Here is a 22,282-nt window from a genome sequence, read left to right on the forward strand (position 1 = left end):
TTATCACCCTTATCGATGATTGAAAAAAGATTTTAATGGAAGTCAAGAGCGTGATAGTGCGTCAATACTATTAACTAGTGAACAAGCTGTTGAGTGGGTTGACAACATCAATACTGTATTTGGAAAGACCCAAAAGAGGGAAAAAAGTAAAACTTCCATCTGGAAGAGGAGGTTGATATTGTTTGATCTTCCATACTGGTCTAATCTAGATGTCATACATTGTACTGATGTTATGCATGTTGAGAAAAATGTTTGTGATAGTGTCATCGACACGCTTCTTAACATTCAAGGCAAGACAAAGGATGATTTGAATACTCGCCAAGATCTAGTTGAGATGGGTATATGAGACCAATTACATCCAAGGTCTGATGGTAAGAAAATATACTTTCCTCCATCTTGTCATACTTTGTCCATAAAGGAAAAGATAAGTTTTTGTTAGTGTCTGTGTCGTGTCAAAGTGTCACAGGAATACTCTTCAAATATTAAGAGCCTTGTGCAGTTAAAGGAACTAAAGTTAGTTGGCTTAAAGTCTCACGATTTCCATATCTTGATGCAACAACTGTTAGTTGTGGCGATACAAGACATTTTGCCTAAGAAAGTCAGGCATGCCATAACTCGCCTGTGTTTTTTCTTCAATGCCATATGTAGCAAAGTCATTGATCTTCTCAAGTTAGATGAGCTGGAAAACGAGGCTATTATTATCTTGTGTCAATTGAAGATGTATATTCCTCCTTCATTTTTTGACATCATGGTTCATTTAATTTTTCATCTGGTGAGGGAAAGTAAATGTTGAGGTCTGGTCCCGTTTATTTGCGGTGGATGAATGTACTATAAAATTGCATATCACTAAGATCATTTTTCCTTTGTTCATTTTTCTAAATAGATCTTTAAGATAGGAAAGCTCAGTTTGCAACTTCATACGTTCTTCATAGTGATCCTTTTTGAACTTTTAGAATTCAATTTGCAAAGATTTGTAATCATCCATATTAAGAAAAGTAGAAGCACAAACACAACTAGTGGCTTTATAGCTTGAAATAAGTTTTTCATTTTCTTGTCTCAATTTATCCAGCTCACTTTGTGTTGAAGCCAATTTAGTGATATTCAATTTTAGATCGCTTCTCAATTTATTGTTCGAAACAACAAGCCTTTGCGCTTCTTCATGCATTTCATTAAATGCTTCCAAAACTTCTTCAAATTCAGAATTTACCTCAGTTTCTTTAATTGTTGATGAGTCATCCATTGAATTTTCCATCAAGAACACATTTGCAACTTCTTCTTCACTAGAAGATTCGAAGGATGTGGATGCATTATCTTCCAAGCTATGTAGGCTTTTTTATGTTTTCTGCCCTTCTTTCCTTTCTTTTCAACAAGTTGTTTTCTAAGGTAGATAGGACATTCGAATTTGATGTGACCTTGCTTCCCACATTCGAAGCATGTAAAGGTGTTGTTATTACTTTCTATCTTCTTTGAAGGTATAGAGAATTTTCTGTCTTTGGATCTTTTGAGAAATTTTCCAAACTTCTTCACCAAGAAGCTTAAACTCTCTGCATCTTCGTCATCACTAGAGCTTTCTTAGCGATCTTCCTTTGAAGAACTAACTTTGAGGGCAATTCCTTTTCTTTTCTTTTCTGTTTCTTCTGCATGAGATTGTTGAATTAACTCATGTTCATATGCAAACAATTTTACGAAGAGAGCTTCCATTGACATTGATGCTAAGTCCTTGGATTCCTTAATCGTTGTGATTTTTGGTTCCCAAGTTCTTGTAAGACAGTTGAGGATTTTGATGTTTAGCTCATCATCTTCAAACGTTTTTCCAAGACCAAGAAGGTGATTCTTGTTTGAAGTTTTTAAATGGTTTCTCTATTCTTTATTCGAAAAACTTCATATTTAGATACTAGAGTGTGCTTTCTTGCCCTTCTTACATCCATAGTGTTTTTCATGAGTGACTTCAAGCATTTTCCATATTTCCTTTGCACTTATGCACCTTGTAGTACAAAAAAATTCATCAAAAGATAAACCAGAAGTCAAAATGTTTTTAACTTTTGATCATCTTACACTCTTTTTTTCTCATCATCTTTCAACTCATCCCATTCTTCAGGCACCAACTCACCATTCACTTCTTTAGTTGGTATAAAAGGTTCTTTAACAATAGCAATCCATGCACCAGGATCAATTGATTGAATAAATATTTCCATTCTTTTGCCAAAACAAAAAATGTTCTCCCTCAAACAGGGAGGTCGGTTGAGAGATGCGCCCTCTTTGAGAGTGATTTGTTTAAAGTCCATTTTAGAAAAACTTTAATCTTGAGCAACTTTCAAGATGTAGCTCTGTTACCAATTGAAAAAAGATGATGAATCTCACAAACACAAGGTTCATTTGGGCTCTAAGGTTCATACTCGGGGATTTACCGCCGAGCCATAAACACAAGGTTCATTCTCACCCTTAATAGATATAATATATGTTACGGATATGGTACGAGAAACATGATAATAAGGTACGCTTATCTCATTCTCTAAGGCACATATAATCTTAACAGTAACAGCGTAATCAATACGTCCACAAACTTCATGTATTCTTATAATTATATTAAAAGTTTCATCTCATCATATTATTTCTTCATATTCTTCTCTTAAAAATAATTAGGAGATCAACCTAGTTAGAAAAATAATAATTTTCTTATAAAAATAAATTTATAGGAATCATATATATATATATATATATATATATATATATATATATATATTGATAGAAGACTATCCAAGGAGGAAGAGTTTGGCTTGGGTGGACTCAACATGGATGGACCAATCACTTGAGCAAGGAGTAAGGGATTTCAAAAAGAGCTTGGTGAGAGACTAAATTCTCTCATGGAGGAAAGAAAAGAAGAAGTGAAGCTCATAAGTTTTAGCCAACTTTTAGAATAAGATTTATTTTCATTTTTAATTGTATTTTGGGTCTATTTTTAGACTTTTGATGGGTTGCTACCTTCTTATTCTCCTTTTGAGGTAGTTTACGGTTCTAGTCCATTGTCCCCTCTAAATTTATTACCTTTGCCTAACACTTTTGCTATCATGAATAGGAATGGGCTTTTTAAAGCCAATTTTGTTAAGAGTTTGAATAAGACGGTGAAAGCACAAATTGAGAAAAAGGTTGAACAATATGCTAGATATTCCAATAAGGGGAGAAAGAAAATGCTAGATATTCCAGGTGATTGGGTTTGGATTCACTTAAGGAAGAATAGGTTTACTTCCAAAAGGAAATCTAAACTTCAAGAAAGGGGAGATGTTCCTTTTCAATTTTTAGAGCGCATCAACTATAATGCATATAAAATTGATTTATCCCTAGACTATGGTGTGAGCAACACTTTTAATGTTACTGACTTGACTGTTTGTGATGTAAGTACCTTTGACATCAATTTGAGGGTGAATTCTTGTTAAGAAGAAGGGAATGATAGAGGACTATCCAAGGAGGAAGATTTTGGCTTGGGTGGGCTGAACATGGATGGACTAATCACTTGAGGAAGGAATAAGAAATTTCAAGAAGAGCTTGGGGAGAGACTAAATTCTCTCACCGAGAAAAGGAAAGAAAAAGTGAAACTTGTGACACCCTCTACCCCCATACATATATGTACTAATAATAAAAGGAATAGGAATGTGAAATTAATTAAAAGTTTTAAAACACATTTAAATAAAAGCATTTCAAAATGGTAACAGGCTCACATTCACTTTTCTAACATCAAAATAGAACTTGTCCAAATAAATAATAAAATTATCTCGGCTCAAAACAAGGTCGTCCAAAACTTCATGCAATTAATATAGAAACCCATGTCCCAATATCACATTTTATCAAAGCATTGTGTCCCAGCGTCCTCTAGCATGAGGTTCTTTAAAGTCATCCACCTAATCATCTGCTCCCACGAACACAAGATTCGATATCATCACAAGATCCAAACACAAACAATACATAGGGGTGAGTTATCACATTCCTAAACAAGTAGATATAAACAAAATCACATATATCTAATATAAGTATAACAAACTCAACTTAGCACAATTTGCATCATCTTACCACTCATTATGTAACATCACTTGTCCGAAGGATTTAATCACACAATCATATTTCACACCTTTACATTAATCACGTGTTCAAAACAATACACCTCAAGTATAACACAATGTCTCACACTCACATAATTCATTATCCACCATCATGTAACGAGTCACAATAGTCATTACACAGGCCTTATGCCACAAATACACTAAGACTCAATCCTATATGCAATGTGGTACCATGTCAGTGAAAAACCTCGTCAGGCGCCTAAGAGTACATGACAAGATAGACCACACACTGGTAAGTCAGGTCACTTTCACTGGGTAAAATCATAGGGAGACCAGTCAGGGTCATGTTGTTTTGTGAGAATGCTCCAATCATGTGAGATTGGCACGGGCTTAAAGGAGCACTCAAACCGGGTGTATTTACCCCCAAGGCCTAGACTCCGAAGAGTCCATCAGGGCCTCTCCTTCCTGATTCAGGTCTAACCCAAAAAACATTTTAGCACACATACTCTATCTATGAACTGTACAAAACACAGGACTCCTTAATTGTTCTGAAAATAACTTTATCTCATCACGCTTGTGATTAAACTCGTTGGGTCCCCACAGTGGTTACCATCACAATACTCATCAACCATTAACTCGTCGCCCTTAAAGGGTCATACAGTTCATAGCTCACAACTCAATGTGCACAACATCTTAATACATATGTATATTACAATTTAATACATACTCAATTTATCACATACACTCAATCTCAATCACAATGGTATAATCCCAAAGCAACATGTTATTGCATCTCATGAATCATATACACATCATCACACAATATTAATATATACATGGCACAAACATAGACTTTACCTATGAACTATGCAATACACACAACTACTCAATTGTTTTCAAAATCATTTTAACTCGTCACGCCTCAAAGTGATTCAACTTGTCGGGTTCCCACAATGGATCCCATCACAGTATTCGTCGCGCAAAAATTCGTCGCCCTTAAAGGGTCTTACAATTATGTGATTGCACAGTTTATAACTCATAACTCAATACATACAATATTTTAATACACATGTATCTCAATTTATCATAGGTTCAATTTGTCGCTTACTCACAATTTCAATCATAATTTCATGATCTCAATATAACAATTTATCATGCTAATCTAGTAAATTTTGTCCAAAATACAAACAATTTATACAAAAATGTTTCTCACAACATGAGAAGTAAAACCCTTCAAATAATTTCACATAATCATATCAAAATCAAGGAATCAAAATCATAGGCCAAATACACGAAAACATCAAGAGCACTCAATTTTATCAACTGATTCACATCAGGACATCAATTGGTCCATCAAACACAACAATATCGTAATTATAATCGCAAAGGAAGAAATATAATTCAATAAGCATCCCAAAACAAACCCCAATTTAATCCTCTAAGGATCCCTACATATGTTCATTCTAACCCCAATTGTGATAAACTCATCCCTTACCTCTAAGCGGGCTCATGTGTGTAGTCTAGCAGTGATAGTGATGTCTCTAGTGATTCCCTATGATTCCTCAAGCTTTTCCTCTAGTTGCTAGGCTATAGTTTCCAAGCGTTAGAGAGAAGGAGAATGGATTAGAGCCTTCATTTTACTGTCCCAGTGTGAAATTTGAGAGGAAGGGAGAGTGAAGAGATGTGTTGTAAATGTAAAAATTGACCTAATATGTCTATTTATAGCTAGGGTACTCTCAACCTATTATTTAGTCTATTTTTTATTTTCTATTATTTTAAAAACAGAAACTCTATTTTACTCCCGATCAAATGAATAAATAAAATATCCTTTTTATTTTCCTTCAAACCATTATTTTAATTAATAAAATTATTTTTCCTTATTTATTTAATTATAAAAATCTCATTATTCTTCTAAAACTCTATTTATTTTAAAATAAAATATTTTTCAATGTATTTTACGAAAAATGGGGTGTTACAAAACTCATAAATTTTAGCCAACTTTTAGACTAAGATTTATTTTTGTTTTTAATTGTATTTTATGCCTATTTTTTGGACAAGTTATGGGTTACTACCTTTTATTGTTATTTTTAAGCCTTTTAATTATTAAATTAGTTATTGGGACTTGTGCTTAATTCATGGTTATTTGTAGGAATTATAAATAGACTCATTAAACACTTTGTTGACAATTTTGAATGAAATTTTATAATCTTTTCTTTTTCATATTCTATTGTATATTATAGTATAGGAAACAAAAAAATGATAGAAAATTAGAAAAATGAGATATATATATATATATATATATATATATATATATATATATATATATATATATATATATATATATATATATCAAAAATAAAAATGTTCTGTTCATACAATTTTATCCTGATATTCAATCAAATTCATACTTCAATCCATATAAATTCATGATACTAACACACTAACAATTATTATAATAAGTATTATGAAATGTAAGATCTAAGAACTGAGAGAACTTTTAGAAATTATTCTCTACCTTCACATAACACAACATCAATGGGAAAATACAAACTCACCATACCTATTTCTCCTACACTTTGAAGTTCAATTTCTCTTCTTTTTTTTCTCTCAATTTTAATTTCGTGCGCCACCACTTTTACCATGCCAAGAAGAGGTCCAAAACTTTGCTTTCTTCTTCTTCTAATCCCATAATTCTTTAGGCTACAAATTTAATTGTTCTCACCTCTTTATTTTATTTAATTTTTTATTTATTTTATTAATTAGATATTCTAAATGCTTCCTAGGTTATTTAAAGTGACCATAAATTTGTTTGCATTCCTATTTTAATAATAAAAATAGATTTTATGTTACTGTTTGCACCATGCAACATGCCCCTTTTAAATTAAAAACAGATTTTGTTACTGTTTGTACGGCTTTTAGTGTAGTCCAATTTTACTTACAGAACTCCCAATATTGCTATTCACACCCCTACAACACACCGTATTTTATTTTTATTATATAAGCCCAAAAACTAATATATCCATATTCTAGGCCGAACATCATAAGCATCCAAGGTATATAATAAAAGAGAATGCCAATGAAATTACTAATGTACCCATACCTAGAAGCTTGATACGTATCCATTTTCCTGGCTTTTTGGTCATTTTCTGTGCCCAGTTTAGACTCCTTTGGTTGTGACAGGTGTTTGCTGAATAATCCAATCTTCACTGCTTTGTTGTGCCACGTGGTTTGATGCAGTGGCGGAGCCAGAAAAATTATAAAGTCTGGGCAAAAATTTAAAGATAGCAAATTCACATTGTATATAATATGTAAATAGTAATCAATCAAAATAAAAGAGACTCGTCATTTTGTCAACAAAAATATAGTTTAAAATAAAAGAGATAAACATAATCTTACAATAGCGGGTTAAATAAAATTACGAGGCAAGTGTCCTTTCCGAGACTTCTTTGCGGTAAATGTTCGAATAATATCAATATCATCAAGTGACTTGAATATCTCCCGCTCGGTGTAACATACCATCAAGTCATTGAACCACACATCGTTGATCTTATTGCGCAATTTAGACTTGATAATCTTCATTGCTGAAAAAGCTCTTTCAACGGATGCTGTCGACACCGGCAATATCAAAGCTAGCTCAATAAGTTTATAAACCAATGGAAATACCAAATGTTTCTCAGTTTGAACCATCTTCATAGCCAAACTTTGAACATCTTCACAAGTGGAAAAAGAAGCATTTCTTCTCACTCGAAGCACATAAGTTTCAAGTTGATCCCTAATTGTTCCTCGGTCATCATCAGAAAAGTCTGCATGATAAATATCAGCCAGACGAGCAAGCTTATCAACATCAAACTTGGAGAAAGAGTTCTTGGGGTCAAGACATGAGAAGCAATCAAGTATAATGTTACTTCCTTCACTAAAGCGGTGATCCATCTCCACACATATTTTATCAATAGCAACATAAAAAATCTCTGCACGGTAATGATGAAGATTAGTGATAGTCCTCCCTTCTGCTCTTGAACGACCCCGAACTGGTATTTCGTCATCCATATTTGGTACCAGAATACTTTTAGCAACACAAAATCCTTGGACATCGGCAAAAAAATTATTCCAGCCACTCTCTCTCATTGTGCCCAACCGAGCTTTGACAACATCAACTAATTCCATGACATTCACAATATTAAGATCTTTTCTTTGCAATATATTTGAAAGCTCGTTTGTGATACCAAACAACTTTAACATTAACCTCAAAATAAAAGCAAATTTAAAGCTCTCCATTTTTTCTATCAAACCTGCTGCTTGAGATGGTCCACGTCCATCTTCATCAACCATACTAAGCACCTTTAACACGGAGGACCACATTTGATCCAAACGAAGCAATGTAGTATGATGTGAACCCCATCTAGTATCCCCGGGTCTAGTGAGACTAGATGATTGGTGTAAGCCCCTTCCTCTAGATATCTCACCACTCTCAAGTTTATTTAAAATATCTTTGTGTTGTGCCTCTGTCAAAGCATCCCTCCTCTTACAAGATGCACTTGTTGTATTCACAATCAAGGTGATGTACTCAAAGAAATCATGAATAGATGAGCAACTACTAGTAACAGACACAACAACCAATTGCAAACGGTGAGCATAACAATGGACATAGAAAGCATAAGGATTTTCATCTAGAATTTTTCTTTGCAAACCATTAAATTCACCTCTCATATTTGAAGCTCCATCATATCCTTGCCCTCGTATCCTTGAAATAGATAATGTGTACTTATCAAGAATACCATAAAGAGCATCCTTTAATGACTTAGATGAAGTATCTGTGACATGATGTAGAGCAATAAATCGTTCCACAACATTCCCTTTGTCATTCAAAAACCTAAAACAAATTCAACCAGTTTACTTGGCGGCATAGAGAATAATAGGTAATGAAAATTGGAAATTGGAAAATACAACTACTAACCTCAACATCACCGCCATTTGCTCTTTGACGGATATATCACGTGACTCGTCAATAAGCACGGAGAATTGTCTATCACCAAGCTCTTCCATAATCACCTTGGTAACTTCATGTGCACAACACGTTGCAAGCTCCTTTTGAATGTCACCGCAAGTCATTGTGCAATTTTTTCCACCACGGTCAAAAGCATCCCTCACTTGTTCATTCTGAGATTTTACCCAATCTACCATCTCTCTAAAATTGCCCTTATTTAGCGAAGTAGAGGATTCATCATGGCCACGGAAAGCCATGCCTTGTGCTATGAGATATCTTGAACAATCTAAAGAACAAGTCAAACGAATCTTATACAATTCTTCTGATTCCTTGGTTGCTTTAGCAAACTTACTTGTCACACTTTGTCTTTGATTATTATAATCATCGTAGTGCTTGACACATGAGTTGTGCAAACTATTATGACTACCAACATGATCTTTCAAGCCTTGAGATGCATGCTTCCAATCTCTATATCCGCTTTTAGTGAAGACTTCAAAACCAAAGTGTTCGGCCCTCCCGGGTTGCTTAAAGAGAAAGCAATAAAAACAATAAGCTGCATCCTTGATCTCACTGTATTCTAACCATGTGTAATTCTTATACCATGATTTACTAAATGCTCTAGAAACACTTCCAAATGGAGTACGAGGAAAGCTTGGCAAATGTGGTTGCATTGGACCCTTCAATATATATGCCCTCCTCACTTGATCTTGAATATCCGGAGCATACTCATTAATTTGTTTCCTATGACCTGGATCACGCACAATCTCATTTGGGTCAAACTCATTAACCACATTAGGTGGCGGTTCTAATTCGGCTTCTTGTTGTACAACATTCACATTCTCAATACTTGCTCTATCAACCAAAAATCTCCTCATCTCTGAAATTAAATGATCTTAAGTTAATACTCAATTAACAATTAAAATCATAAGAATCAAAATTTAAATAAGAATAGTTTTTCAAAATAAAAGTAATCTCTTATGATTTATAAAGAGTAAGAACAAGCATTATATTATATTCAATTAAACACCATTATAGAAACTAATAAAATTAGATAACCAAAAGAAACCTTTATTGTAGATAATTTATCTATCAATAAACAAATTTACAAGTGGTATGATTCCACTGTAAAAGATCTTTTTACTGCTATTATAAATAATACTATATGCTTATAATATTACTAGATACACACTTTAGTTTGACTTATCAATAAAACTTTTATAACCAATGAATCTTGCTGTGTAGTAGCTTAATCTGACACTTAGCAGCACACAAAATGACAAAATATATTATAAAGTAAATATTTTTTATAATGAAATTTATTGAAGTGATCAGTATGATACAATATTATAATTTCACCATATGAGATATTAGATAAACTTGAAAAATATGGGACCCATTTTCACAATGTTAGTACTTCTATATAACATAAAATATTTAACCTTTCAAAGACAAACCCAAATTTTTCTTCTTCTCTGTGTCTGCTACTACTAGGCGGTGCAAATAAACCCAAATTTTTCTTCTTCTTCTCTGCTACCTTTGTGTTAATTGTTTCAATTTAAAACCACATTCAGTTGAAATTAAACAATTACTAACCGAAAAAAAGGGGAAGGCGGTAGTCGGAAAAGAACCAGTAGGTGTCGATGGCGGAAGCTTTAAGGTTTCTACAGTGTTGCTGCGGTGACGAAGCTTTACTTCTTTTGTTTCTGTTACCTATATTTTTGCCCTTTTAATTTTTAACTCTTACAATTGTTTTGCCCTTTCAATTTCTTGCCCTTTCTTTAATATTTTTCTTTTAATTTTTACCTTTTTTTTTTTTTTACCAAATGAATTTGGGCCAGAGCCTGGGCAATTGCCCAAGGTAGCCGGGCCTTGAAACCGCCTATGTTTATGGGCATGCACGGTAGCTCCAACGAAAATAATTGTTGGTCTGGGCTTATCACTTGGTGTTGATATTCTAGATGCTCCTGAAGCAATCGGGGCCTATCCAACTTTACTAACATGAAAAGCATCCGTAACAGCTAAAGCACTCTCAGCTCCTTCACAGTCTTGTCCCAGAGTTTTTGCGCCTGGAGAGGATGAGCTTAAAGCAGGCCGGTCAGATGGCTATGACTTTGGATTTCTTCATATTAAGGTCATAATTTTACGGTTTTTGGTTTCATTATCTGCTTTTACTATGATGTTTCAGAATCACATTTTATAGACAAACAAGGGGAATCCATTATTTCCAAATCTTCTCTTGACTCATTTCCTATTCCAAGTGTTAAGTCGGGTGAAGACTTACTTGATGATTTGGAGACAAAAGAGAAAAGAGATAAATGTTGTGAAGTTTATAGTGGTCATTTGGTTTATGAGCTGAATGAAGTGGTAGCTGCAAAGCATAGGCGGTTTCAAGGCCCGGCTACCCTGGGCAATTGCCCAGGCTCTGGCCCAAATTCATTTGGTAAAAAAAAAGGTAAAAATTAAAAGAAAAATATTAAAGAAAGGGTAAGAAATTGAAAGGGCAAAACAATTGTAAGAGTTAAAAATTAAAAGGGCAAAAATATAGGTAACAGAAACAAAAGAAGTAAAGCTTCGTCACCGCAGCAACACTGTAGAAACCTTAAAGCTTCCGCCATCGACACCTACTGGTTCTTTTCCGACTACCGCCTTCCCCTTTTTTTCGGTTAGTAATTGTTTAATTTCAACTGAATGTGGTTTTAAATTGAAACAATTAACACAAAGGTAGCAGAGAAGAAGAAGAAAAATTTGGGTTTATTTGCACCGCCTAGTAGTAGCAGACACAGAGAAGAAGAAAAATTTGGGTTTGTCTTTGAAAGGTTAAATATTTTATGTTATATAGAAGTACTAACATTGTGAAAATGGGTCCCATATTTTTCAAGTTTATCTAAGATCTCATATGGTGAAATTATAATATTGTATCATACTGATAACTTCAATAAATTTCATTATAAAAAATATTTACTTTATAATATATTTTGTCATTTTGTGTGCTGCTAAGTGTCAGATTAAGCTACTACACAGCAAGATTCATTGGTTATAAAAGTTTTATTGATAAGTCAAACTAAAGTGTGTATCTAGTAATATTATAAGCATATAGTATTATTTATAATAGCAGTAAAAAGATCTTTTACAGTGGAATCATACCACTTGTAAATTTGTTTATTGATAGATAAATTATCTACAATAAAGGTTTCTTTTGGTTATCTAATTTTATTAGTTTCTATAATGGTGTTTAATTGAATATAATATAATGCTTGTTCCTACTCTTTATAAATCATAAGAGATTACTTTTATTTTGAAAAACTATTCTTATTTAAATTTTGATTCTTATGATTTTAATTGTTAATTGAGTATTAACTTAAGATCATTTAATTTCAGAGATGAGGAGATTTTTGGTTGATAGAGCAAGTATTGAGAATGTGAATGTTGTACAACAAGAAGCCGAATTAGAACCGCCACCTAATGTGGTTAATGAGTTTGACCCAAATGAGATTGTGCGTGATCCAGGTCATAGGAAACAAATTAATGAGTATGCTCCGGATATTCAAGATCAAGTGAGGAGGGCATATATATTGAAGGGTCCAATGCAACCACATTTGCCAAGCTTTCCTCGTACTCCATTTGGAAGTGTTTCTAGAGCATTTAGTAAATCATGGTATAAGAATTACACATGGTTAGAATACAGTGAGATCAAGGATGCAGCTTATTGTTTTTATTGCTTTCTCTTTAAGCAACCCGGGAGGGCCGAACACTTTGGTTTTGAAGTCTTCACTAAAAGCGGATATAGAGATTGGAAGCATGCATCTCAAGGCTTGAAAGATCATGTTGGTAGTCATAATAGTTTGCACAACTCATGTGTCAAGCACTACGATGATTATAATAATCAAAGACAAAGTGTGACAAGTAAGTTTGCTAAAGCAACCAAGGAATCAGAAGAATTGTATAAGATTCGTTTGACTTGTTCTTTAGATTGTTCAAGATATCTCATAGCACAAGGCATGGCTTTCCGTGGCCATGATGAATCCTCTACTTCGCTAAATAAGGGCAATTTTAGAGAGATGGTAGATTGGGTAAAATCTCAGAATGAACAAGTGAGGGATGCTTTTGACCGTGGTGGAAAAAATTGCACAATGACTTGCGGTGACATTCAAAAGGAGCTTGCAACGTGTTGTGCACATGAAGTTACCAAGGTGATTATGGAAGAGCTTGGTGATAGACAATTCTCCGTGCTTATTGACGAGTCACGTGATATATCCGTCAAAGAGCAAATGGCGGTGATGTTGAGGTTAGTAGTTGTATTTTCCAATTTCCAATTTTCATTACCTATTATTCTCTATGCCGCCAAGTAAACTGGTTGAATTTGTTTTAGGTTTTTGAATGACAAAGGGAATGTTGTGGAACGATTTATTGCTCTACATCATGTCACAGATACTTCATCTAAGTCATTAAAGGATGCTCTTTATGGTATTCTTGATAAGTACACATTATCTATTTCAAGGATACGAGGGCAAGGATATGATGGAGCTTCAAATATGAGAGGTGAATTTAATGGTTTGCAAAGAAAAATTCTAGATGAAAATCCTTATGCTTTCTATGTCCATTGTTATGCTCACCGTTTGCAATTGGTTGTTGTGTCTGTTACTAGTAGTTGCTCATCTATTCATGATTTCTTTGAGTACATCACCTTGATTGTGAATACAACAAGTGCATCTTGTAAGAGGAGGGATGCTTTGACAGAGGCACAACACAAAGATATTTTAAATAAACTTGAGAGTGGTGAGATATCTAGAGGAAGGGGCTTACACCAATCATCTAGTCTCACTAGACCCGGGGATACTAGATGGGGTTCACATCATACTACATTGCTTCGTTTGGATCAAATGTGGTCCTCCGTGTTAAAGGTGCTTAGTATGGTTGATGAAGATGGACGTGGACCATCTCAAGCAGCAGGTTTGATAGAAAAAATGGAGAGCTTTAAATTTGCTTTTATTTTGAGGTTAATGTTAAAGTTGTTTGGTATCACAAACGAGCTTTCAAATATATTGCAAAGAAAAGATCTTAATATTGTGAATGTCATGGAATTAGTTGATGTTGTCAAAGCTCGGTTGGGCACAATGAGAGAGAGTGGCTGGAATAATTTTTTTGCCGATGTCCAAGGATTTTGTGTTGCTAAAAGTATTCTGGTACCAAATATGGATGACGAAATACCAGTTCGGGGTCGTTCAAGAGCAGAAGGGAGGACTATCACTAATCTTCATCATTACCGTGCAGAGATTTTTTATGTTGCTATTGATAAAATATGTGTGGAGATGGATCACCGCTTTAGTGAAGGAAGTAACATTATACTTGATTGCTTCTCATGTCTTGACCCCAAGAACTCTTTCTCCAAGTTTGATGTTGATAAGCTTGCTCGTCTGGCTGATATTTATCATGCAGACTTTTCTGATGATGACCGAGGAACAATTAGGGATCAACTTGAAACTTATGTGCTTCGAGTGAGAAGAAATGCTTCTTTTTCCACTTGTGAAGATGTTCAAAGTTTGGCTATGAAGATGGTTCAAACTGAGAAACATTTGGTATTTCCATTGGTTTATAAACTTATTGAGCTAGCTTTGATATTGCCGGTGTCGACAGCATCCGTTGAAAGAGCTTTTTCAGCAATGAAGATTATCAAGTCTAAATTGCGCAATAAGATCAACGATGTGTGGTTCAATGACTTGATGGTATGTTACACCGAGCGGAAGATATTCAAGTCACTTGATGATATTGATATTATTCGAACATTTACCGCAAAGAAGTCTCGGAAAGGACACTTGCCTCGTAATTTTATTTAACCCGCTATTGTAAGATTATGTTTATCTCTTTTATTTTAAACTATATTTTTGTTGACAAAATGACGAGTCTCTTTTATTTTGATTGATTACTATTTACATATTATATACAATGTGAATTTGCTATCTTTAAATTTTTGCCCAGGCTTTATAATTTTTCTGGCTCCGCCACTGCTGCAAAGGGGTGTCTTGGGTGTTTGCCTGGGGAGACATGGCGGGAATTATCTATAAATTCATTAACTTAGATGCAGAAATTGATTAACTAAGGACGTTAGGAGTTGTTATGAGAGTTTTTGTATTCACGCTTTGAAATTGAACCAATCTCATTCCAATAAACTCATAAGCTAAATAAATAATTATAGGTTTCAAAAACCAAATATAATTATCTAAATCAACTTTATACCAGCAAGACTAACATATTTTATATATAATGTAATATTATTATTGTTATTTAGTTATGTCCAATTCCATTTCTCTCTCAATTTCTCCAGTAGAGCACGATTTTGGATGCCTGTTCCTTTCTTTCTTCTTCTATTTTCTTATTTTCTTTTCCGATTCAAACACAACTAGCCGCAAGAAAAGTCATTTTCTGTGTTTTTGATATAGTTTTCTTCTCATCTTCATTCTATTCTTTGTGTTTTAAATTAAAAAATAATTTAAATTTTTGTGACTAATTTGTTTATTTATTTTTTCGCTAATATGCAAGTATTTTAAGATGGTCAACAAATTCTTTCCTCAAAATTAATTATCATTAAAATTAATATATTTACGGTACTTATATATATATATATATATATATATATATATATATATATATATAAAGACAATACCATAATTATAAAAATAATGTTTTTTAAATTCTAAAATAAGTGTGATTTAACATAAAATAAGGAAATTAATAAATGGATGAAAAATAATAATATTAAGATTTATTAGTATTATTATTTAGTTATAGTTGTTTGTTTCATGTTTTTCCTTCCTTAATAATTTTTCCCGCTTTATTTTTTTTTCCTTTCTGATTTTCCCGCTTGCAATTGTACTTTGTTTTATGCATGTTTATTATTATTATTATTATTATTATTATTATTATTATTATTATTATTATTATTATTATTATTATTATTATTATTGTTGTTGTTGTTGTTGTTGTTGCTGTTGTTGTTGTTGATAACTATTTATTTCCAAGAAATTTATTTTTATCATTTGATTTAAACTGCAAATCCATCAATAATCATTGAAACAAATACACAAAATGAATATAAATTAAAATATGATCTCTCAAAATCCAGAAATTGCTATAAATTAAAATAGAAAAAGAATAAAATGTGATAAACAAAAAGGTTCTATTATTATTATTATTATTATTATTATTATTATTATTATTATTATTATTATTATTATTATTATTATTATTATTATTATGTGTACTATGGAGAGTATCATCTCGGGTAACTCAAGGCAAAAATAACAAACACTAGTTAAATGAGGTAAGTTGAATTTTGATGTTCCAATTGTGGAATTCTTTTTTTTTTCAACCCGATACTACTGAGTGCATTGTGCATGGTTAATGAATATAACTGTTCTGTCTTCAAATTATGCATTTCACATATTAAGAGTAGTTTTAGTGTTTTTCTTAATTGATAAACATATTCTACTAGGACACATTTCTGTTCTTAGTGGTTTATGTAAATATTATGTTGTTTGAATTAAATGCTTTTAAACAGATTCACGGGTACTTAGATTTAACATTTTTACCCCTAAATTTCAATTTTTAAAAACAAGTGCCGAAAATAAATTGTTGGTTTGTTTCTTTCTACTCTCTCTTAGTTTGTGTTATTTTTTGTTTTGTTTTGTTATTATTATTATTATTATTATTATTATTATTATTATTATTATTATTATTATTATCATCATTGTTATTATGTATGTTTTGTTCTTCTATTGTTTCTTCGTTTGTTTTCCAATCAGAAGCTGAGAAAATATTTCAAGATTCCACTTTGGTATTGTATGATTGGTTGTTTTGGATTCCTTAAAAAAATAATGCACTTTGGGAAGTGGTTAATCTTTGAGTTTAAAAACTAATTTGTATCATTGAGTTTACACTTTGATCTAAAATCTAATTGCATATAATCAAATCATTAAAAGGTTTAACAATTATTGGTTATGATTTTCAAAGTTTTAACATTTTTGGTGGCTTGCAAATACTTATCTAGATAATATTGTCAGAAAACTGTGAGTGTGAATCAAAAGTATACTCTTTGATAATTATTGGACCTTTCTTTCTGCCGAGATATACATAATGTATTCATGAAGTTAAGAATAAGAATACAAAGCTGCGTATTCTACTAGGACACGTTTCTGGTGGTTTATTTAAATATTAAGTTGTCTGGATTGAATGCTTTTAAACAGATTCATAGGTAGTTAGATTCAACATTTTTACCCCTAAATTTCAAAATTTTTAAACTAGTGCAGAAAATAAATTACGCTGACATTGGTGATAAGAGCATTCTTCAACCATGGTATGACTTTCTCATCGAGAGCCACTTCGATCATGGAGATGAAGTGTCATTCTATTATCAGTGTAATGAAAAAATTTGGGAAATGGTCATTAGAAGACAGAAGGACTGGGGTGATAGCGATACTGATTAAATTTTGTTTTGTATTTTGTGAATTTTGCCCCAGATGTTTTGTTAATTTTGTTATCTGAACAATTGCTCTGTTATGAATATTAAGCTTTATCATGCTTCATGGTTCAATCTATGTATTTAATCTTATATGTACATTAAACTTTGCAATCTTTGGTTAAATTTATATGCATATTAGCCTTTGCAATAGCGCTTACCAAGCGACCTGTACGTACGCACGGCATGTACTTAAACTTATGTATCTTTTTCACTTTTATGAACAATTTGGTTATTTGACTTTGAACACTAAATATATTATCCATATTGAATATATTATTATTTGCACATTGGTTTTTATTCTAATGTTTTTTTTTAATCTGACACTGATAGATGGTAAGTGGTTTGATGTTATTTCAATTCTAGCCGTTTCTGATCATCATCATCATCATCATCATCATCATCATCATCATCATCATCATCATTATTATTATTATTATTATTATTATTAGGTAGCCTCTGTTTTTCTATAGTTTCTTAGTTTGTTTTCTAATTAGAAAATAAATAAAAAGGATTAGGGAAGAAAATAAATTGTTGCATTGTTGAGTGGATGTGCAATTGGAGGTGCAATATCAACAAAAGGTAATATTATTATTATTATTGTTATTGTTATTGTTATTATCATCATCATCATCATCATTATTATTATTATTATTATTATTATTATTATTATTATTATTATTATTATTATTATTATTTAGTTATAGTTGTTTGTTTCATATTTTTCCTTCCTTACTTATTTTTCCTGCTTTGCTTTTTTTTCCTTGATTTTCCCACTTGCAAGGTGATCCATGAAGAAACATCCGGCCGGCAAGTTTCTTTCTTTGTGCTTTGTTTTATGCATGTTTATTATTATTATTATTATTATTATTATTATTATTATTATTGATAACTATTTGTTTCCATGAAATTGATTTTTATCATTTTATTTAAAATGCAAATCCATCAATAATCGTTGAAACAAATACACAAAATGAATATAAATTAAAATATGATCTCTCAAAATCCAGAAATTGCTATAAATTAAAATAGAAAAAGAACAAAATGTGATAAACAAAAAGGTTCTATTATTATTATTATTATTATTATTATTATTATGTATGCTCTAGCTGAAGGTCATTTTTTATGTTGTGATTATTATTATTATTATTATGTGTACTGTGCAGAGTATCATCTCGAGTAGCTCAAGGCAATAATAGCAAAGCCAAGTTAAATGAGGTAAGTTGAATTTTGATGTTCCAATTGTGGAGTTCTTCTTCTTTTTTCTAACCCGATACTACTAAGTGCATTGTGCATGGTTGATGAATATAACTGTTTTTTCTTCAAATTATGTGTTTCACATATGCAGAGTAGTTTTAGTGTTTCTCTTAATTGACAAGCATATTCTACTAGGACACCTTTCTATTCTCGCTGGTTTATATAAATATTATGTTGTCTGGATTGAATGTTTTTGAAGAAATTCACGGGTACTTAGATTCAGCATTTTTGCCCCTAAATTTCAAATTTTTTAAACAAGTGCAGAAAATAAATTGTTGGTTTGTTGAGTGGGGCAAAAAAATGAAGTTTTAAACAAGCACAAGTCTTCTTTCTACTCTCTCTTAGTTTGTGTTATTTTTTTGTTTTGTTTAATTATTATTGTTGTTGTTGTTGTTGTTGTTGTTGTTATTATTATTATTATTATTATTATTATGTGCATTGTATCTCGGGTGGCTCAAGGCAAAAATAACAAAGACGAGTTAAATGAGGTAAGTTGAATTTTGATGTTCCAATTGTGGAATTCTTCTTCTTTTTTCCAACCCGATATTACTGAGTGCATTGTGCATGGTTGATGAATATAACTATTCTTTCTTCAAATTATGTGTTTCATATATTGAGAGTAGTTTTAGTGTTTTTCTTAATTGATAAACATATTTTACTTGGACACCTTTCTGTTCTTGCTGGTTTATGTAAATATTATGTTGTCTGGATTGAATGTTTTTAAACAGATTCATGGGTACTTAGATTCAACATTTTTGCCCCTAAATTTCAAATTTCTTAAACAAGTGTAGAAAATAAATTGTTGGTTTATTGAGTGGAAAAAAAAAAAGAAGTTTTAAACAAGCACAGGTCTCACACGTCTTCTTCCTACTCTCTCTTAGTTTGTTATTTTTTTGTTTTGTTTAATTATTATTATTATTGTTATTATTGTTATTATTGTTATTATTATTGTTGTTATGTAGGCTATGTTCTTCTATAGTTTCTTAGTTTGTTTCCTAATAAGAAAATAAATAAAAAGGATTAGGGAAGAAAATAAGTGTTGCTTTGTTGGGTGGATGTGCAACTAGAGGTGCAATATCAGCAAAAGGTATTATTATTATTTAGTTATAGTTGTTTATTTCATGTTTTTCCTGTCTAAATTATGTACATAAACATAGGTTTTCCCAAGGTTTTGTTTTGTTTTTCCCGCAATATATATTGAAAAATATTACCTGATTAATATGAAAAGATAATGTCAGTTATGTTTAGTGATTGAGTGTAATATATATATATATATATATATATATATATATATATATATATATATATATATATATATATACACACACACACACATAATGTATTTACTATTTGGCCTCAATTTGTAGATCCTTTTGTTGATGCAAATGTTGATGACCCGGGTGTTGGGTCAAAGGAATACGTGCATAAGCGAATTGGTAGGAAAAGCCTGACAACCATTCAGATTATGAGATAATGAGTTGTGGTCGCTTTTTTGTTCTCTATTTATCTGTTTTTTAATAAAAAAAAAGTGCTTAAAATTTTAATAATTCCTTTAATTGCATATTACTATTATCCCATGAACTGTTAGGAAACACTAACGATGTGCTACATTTTTTTAATTAATCAGAAGCACTGGAGCCATATGTAGGACACTGATTAAACTTCATTTTGTAGTATGAAATTTTGAACAAATGTTTTGTGAATGATGTAATTTCAACAATCTTCACTTGTGTATTTGATTTTAAGTGTATATTGCAGTTAAAAAATGTTTGCAAACTCGCTTACCAAACAACCCGTGCATGTGCACAGGTTGCATACTAGTATATATAATAAATTACAAAGTCATGTAATTAAATAAAACATAACCCAAAAATAATTAAATATCAAACAACTCACGCAAATTAATTACTATTTAATTTCCTAAAATACATCAATTCTTATAAGGTGAAAATTAGGCTGTCCCTTTTATTCAATTTAAAAACCATTTTACCTATTTTAATATTGCTAATTTAATATGGAAAACTAGACACTAGATGCCATTTATTTTCTTTATTATAATGAAACTTGGAATTCTACTTTTTTTATTATTTTGTTTAATGTCAAACTATTTATTTTAAGGAATTATTACATTGATTATTTTTATTTTTATTTAAAGTATTTGGTCACTAAAGAAAAGTTTATAAAACATCAAAATGATAAAGAAAAAAGAATTTTTTTTTGTTCTAAACAATCTTATTAATAAAAAATTAAATATTAAAATATAATTTTAAAAAATATTGGTTATTCAATTTAATTCTACTTTTTTCGGGGGAAAATGATTTTTAAAAAATATTAGTTTGTTGAAAACTTGATTTTAAACACTAGGAGTAAAATAACTAAATCTTTAAGATTCTTTTATAATAAAAATTTTAAAAAATTATAGTCTTACTTTTTAAGATGATAAGTTTTTAGAAATAAATTCAAATATTAAAATTATCATCTAACTTATCAACTATTTTTAGCAAACACTTTTAAATTAGGTTTTTAGCCCCCAGCTTATAACTTAGAGCTTTCAATTAACTTATTAATTGGTTTTTACAAATATAACCTGATAGTTTATTTTGGTCAAAGTATCTTATAAGTTAGTCAAATGGAGTGAATAAACAATTTAGTCTCTGAGATTATATCCATTTTGCATATTAGTCCCTAACTTAATATTAAATTTGAAATAGTCCTTATCTTTACATAAGTGTTGCAAAATAGTCTTTCCGTTAAATTTTAAAGTAACGCTGTTAGTGAAGTCAATTTTAGTGTCACGTGGACTATCCAACGTGACATTAAAGGATGATGTGGCATGACACATGGACGTGTCTCTTAAAAGATGCCACGTCATTTGATGATAACAAAACTAGTAAATAGACAATTTAGTTCCTGACTTTGTACCCCTATTGCATATTAGTCCCTAACTTAATAAAAAAATTCAAAATAGTCCCTATCTTTTGCATAAGTATTGCAAAATAGTCATTCCGTTAAATTTTAAAGTAACGCTGTTAGTGAGGTCAATTTTAGTGCCACGTCATTTGATGATGATAGAATGAGTGGCTTCTTCAAATTTGATGGTTTTGAACCAATTGAGACATATATACGAAAAAGAACCCACACACACTTGCACAAATAAAAAGAACCAAAAATCCACAGCAACAACCTTATCTCTGTAGTCGTCAACACCAATGGGCGAGGTCTGTATAACCATTCTTTTTTCCTCTTTTTTTTTTCTTCAATGACCATCAATGTATCATCCCGGGTTCTGATTTTTTTTTTTTGTGTTTTGAATAGGAAGAGAAAAAATCAGAGGAAAATAAAGTGGAGGAGAAAAAAATAAAGGAAGAAGAAGAGAAAAAAACCAGAGGAATCAAAAGATGATAAGGAATCCAAGGAGGAATCTGCGCCGCCAGAAATTGTGCAAGGCATAACCTTTGCAATGCATAGACACTT

General features: G+C 31.5%; 2 protein-coding genes across 2 annotated transcripts; one reads left to right on the forward strand and one right to left on the reverse strand.

Annotated features, from left to right (window-relative positions):
• Positions 1-7,362: 7,362 nt before the first annotated feature.
• On the reverse strand, positions 7,363-9,916 carry LOC114412542 (zinc finger MYM-type protein 1-like). The gene is made up of 2 exons (XM_028376470.1): positions 9,010-9,916; positions 7,363-8,925 (listed from the first exon to the last, which is right to left on the reverse strand). The coding sequence occupies exons 1-2, from the start codon at positions 9,912-9,914 to the stop codon at positions 7,461-7,463; spliced, it is 2,370 nt and encodes a 789-aa protein (XP_028232271.1). The 5' UTR covers positions 9,915-9,916; the 3' UTR covers positions 7,363-7,460.
• A 2,501-nt stretch (positions 9,917-12,417) lies between these two features.
• On the forward strand, positions 12,418-14,971 carry LOC114412543 (zinc finger MYM-type protein 1-like). Its single transcript, XM_028376472.1, has 2 exons — positions 12,418-13,324; positions 13,409-14,971. The coding sequence occupies exons 1-2, from the start codon at positions 12,420-12,422 to the stop codon at positions 14,871-14,873; spliced, it is 2,370 nt and encodes a 789-aa protein (XP_028232273.1). The 5' UTR covers positions 12,418-12,419; the 3' UTR covers positions 14,874-14,971.
• The last annotated feature ends 7,311 nt before the right edge of the window (positions 14,972-22,282 follow it).

This window comes from Glycine soja, chromosome 5, assembly GCF_004193775.1.
Source record: "Glycine soja cultivar W05 chromosome 5, ASM419377v2, whole genome shotgun sequence".
NCBI classification, from domain to species: Eukaryota; Viridiplantae; Streptophyta; class Magnoliopsida; order Fabales; family Fabaceae; genus Glycine; species Glycine soja.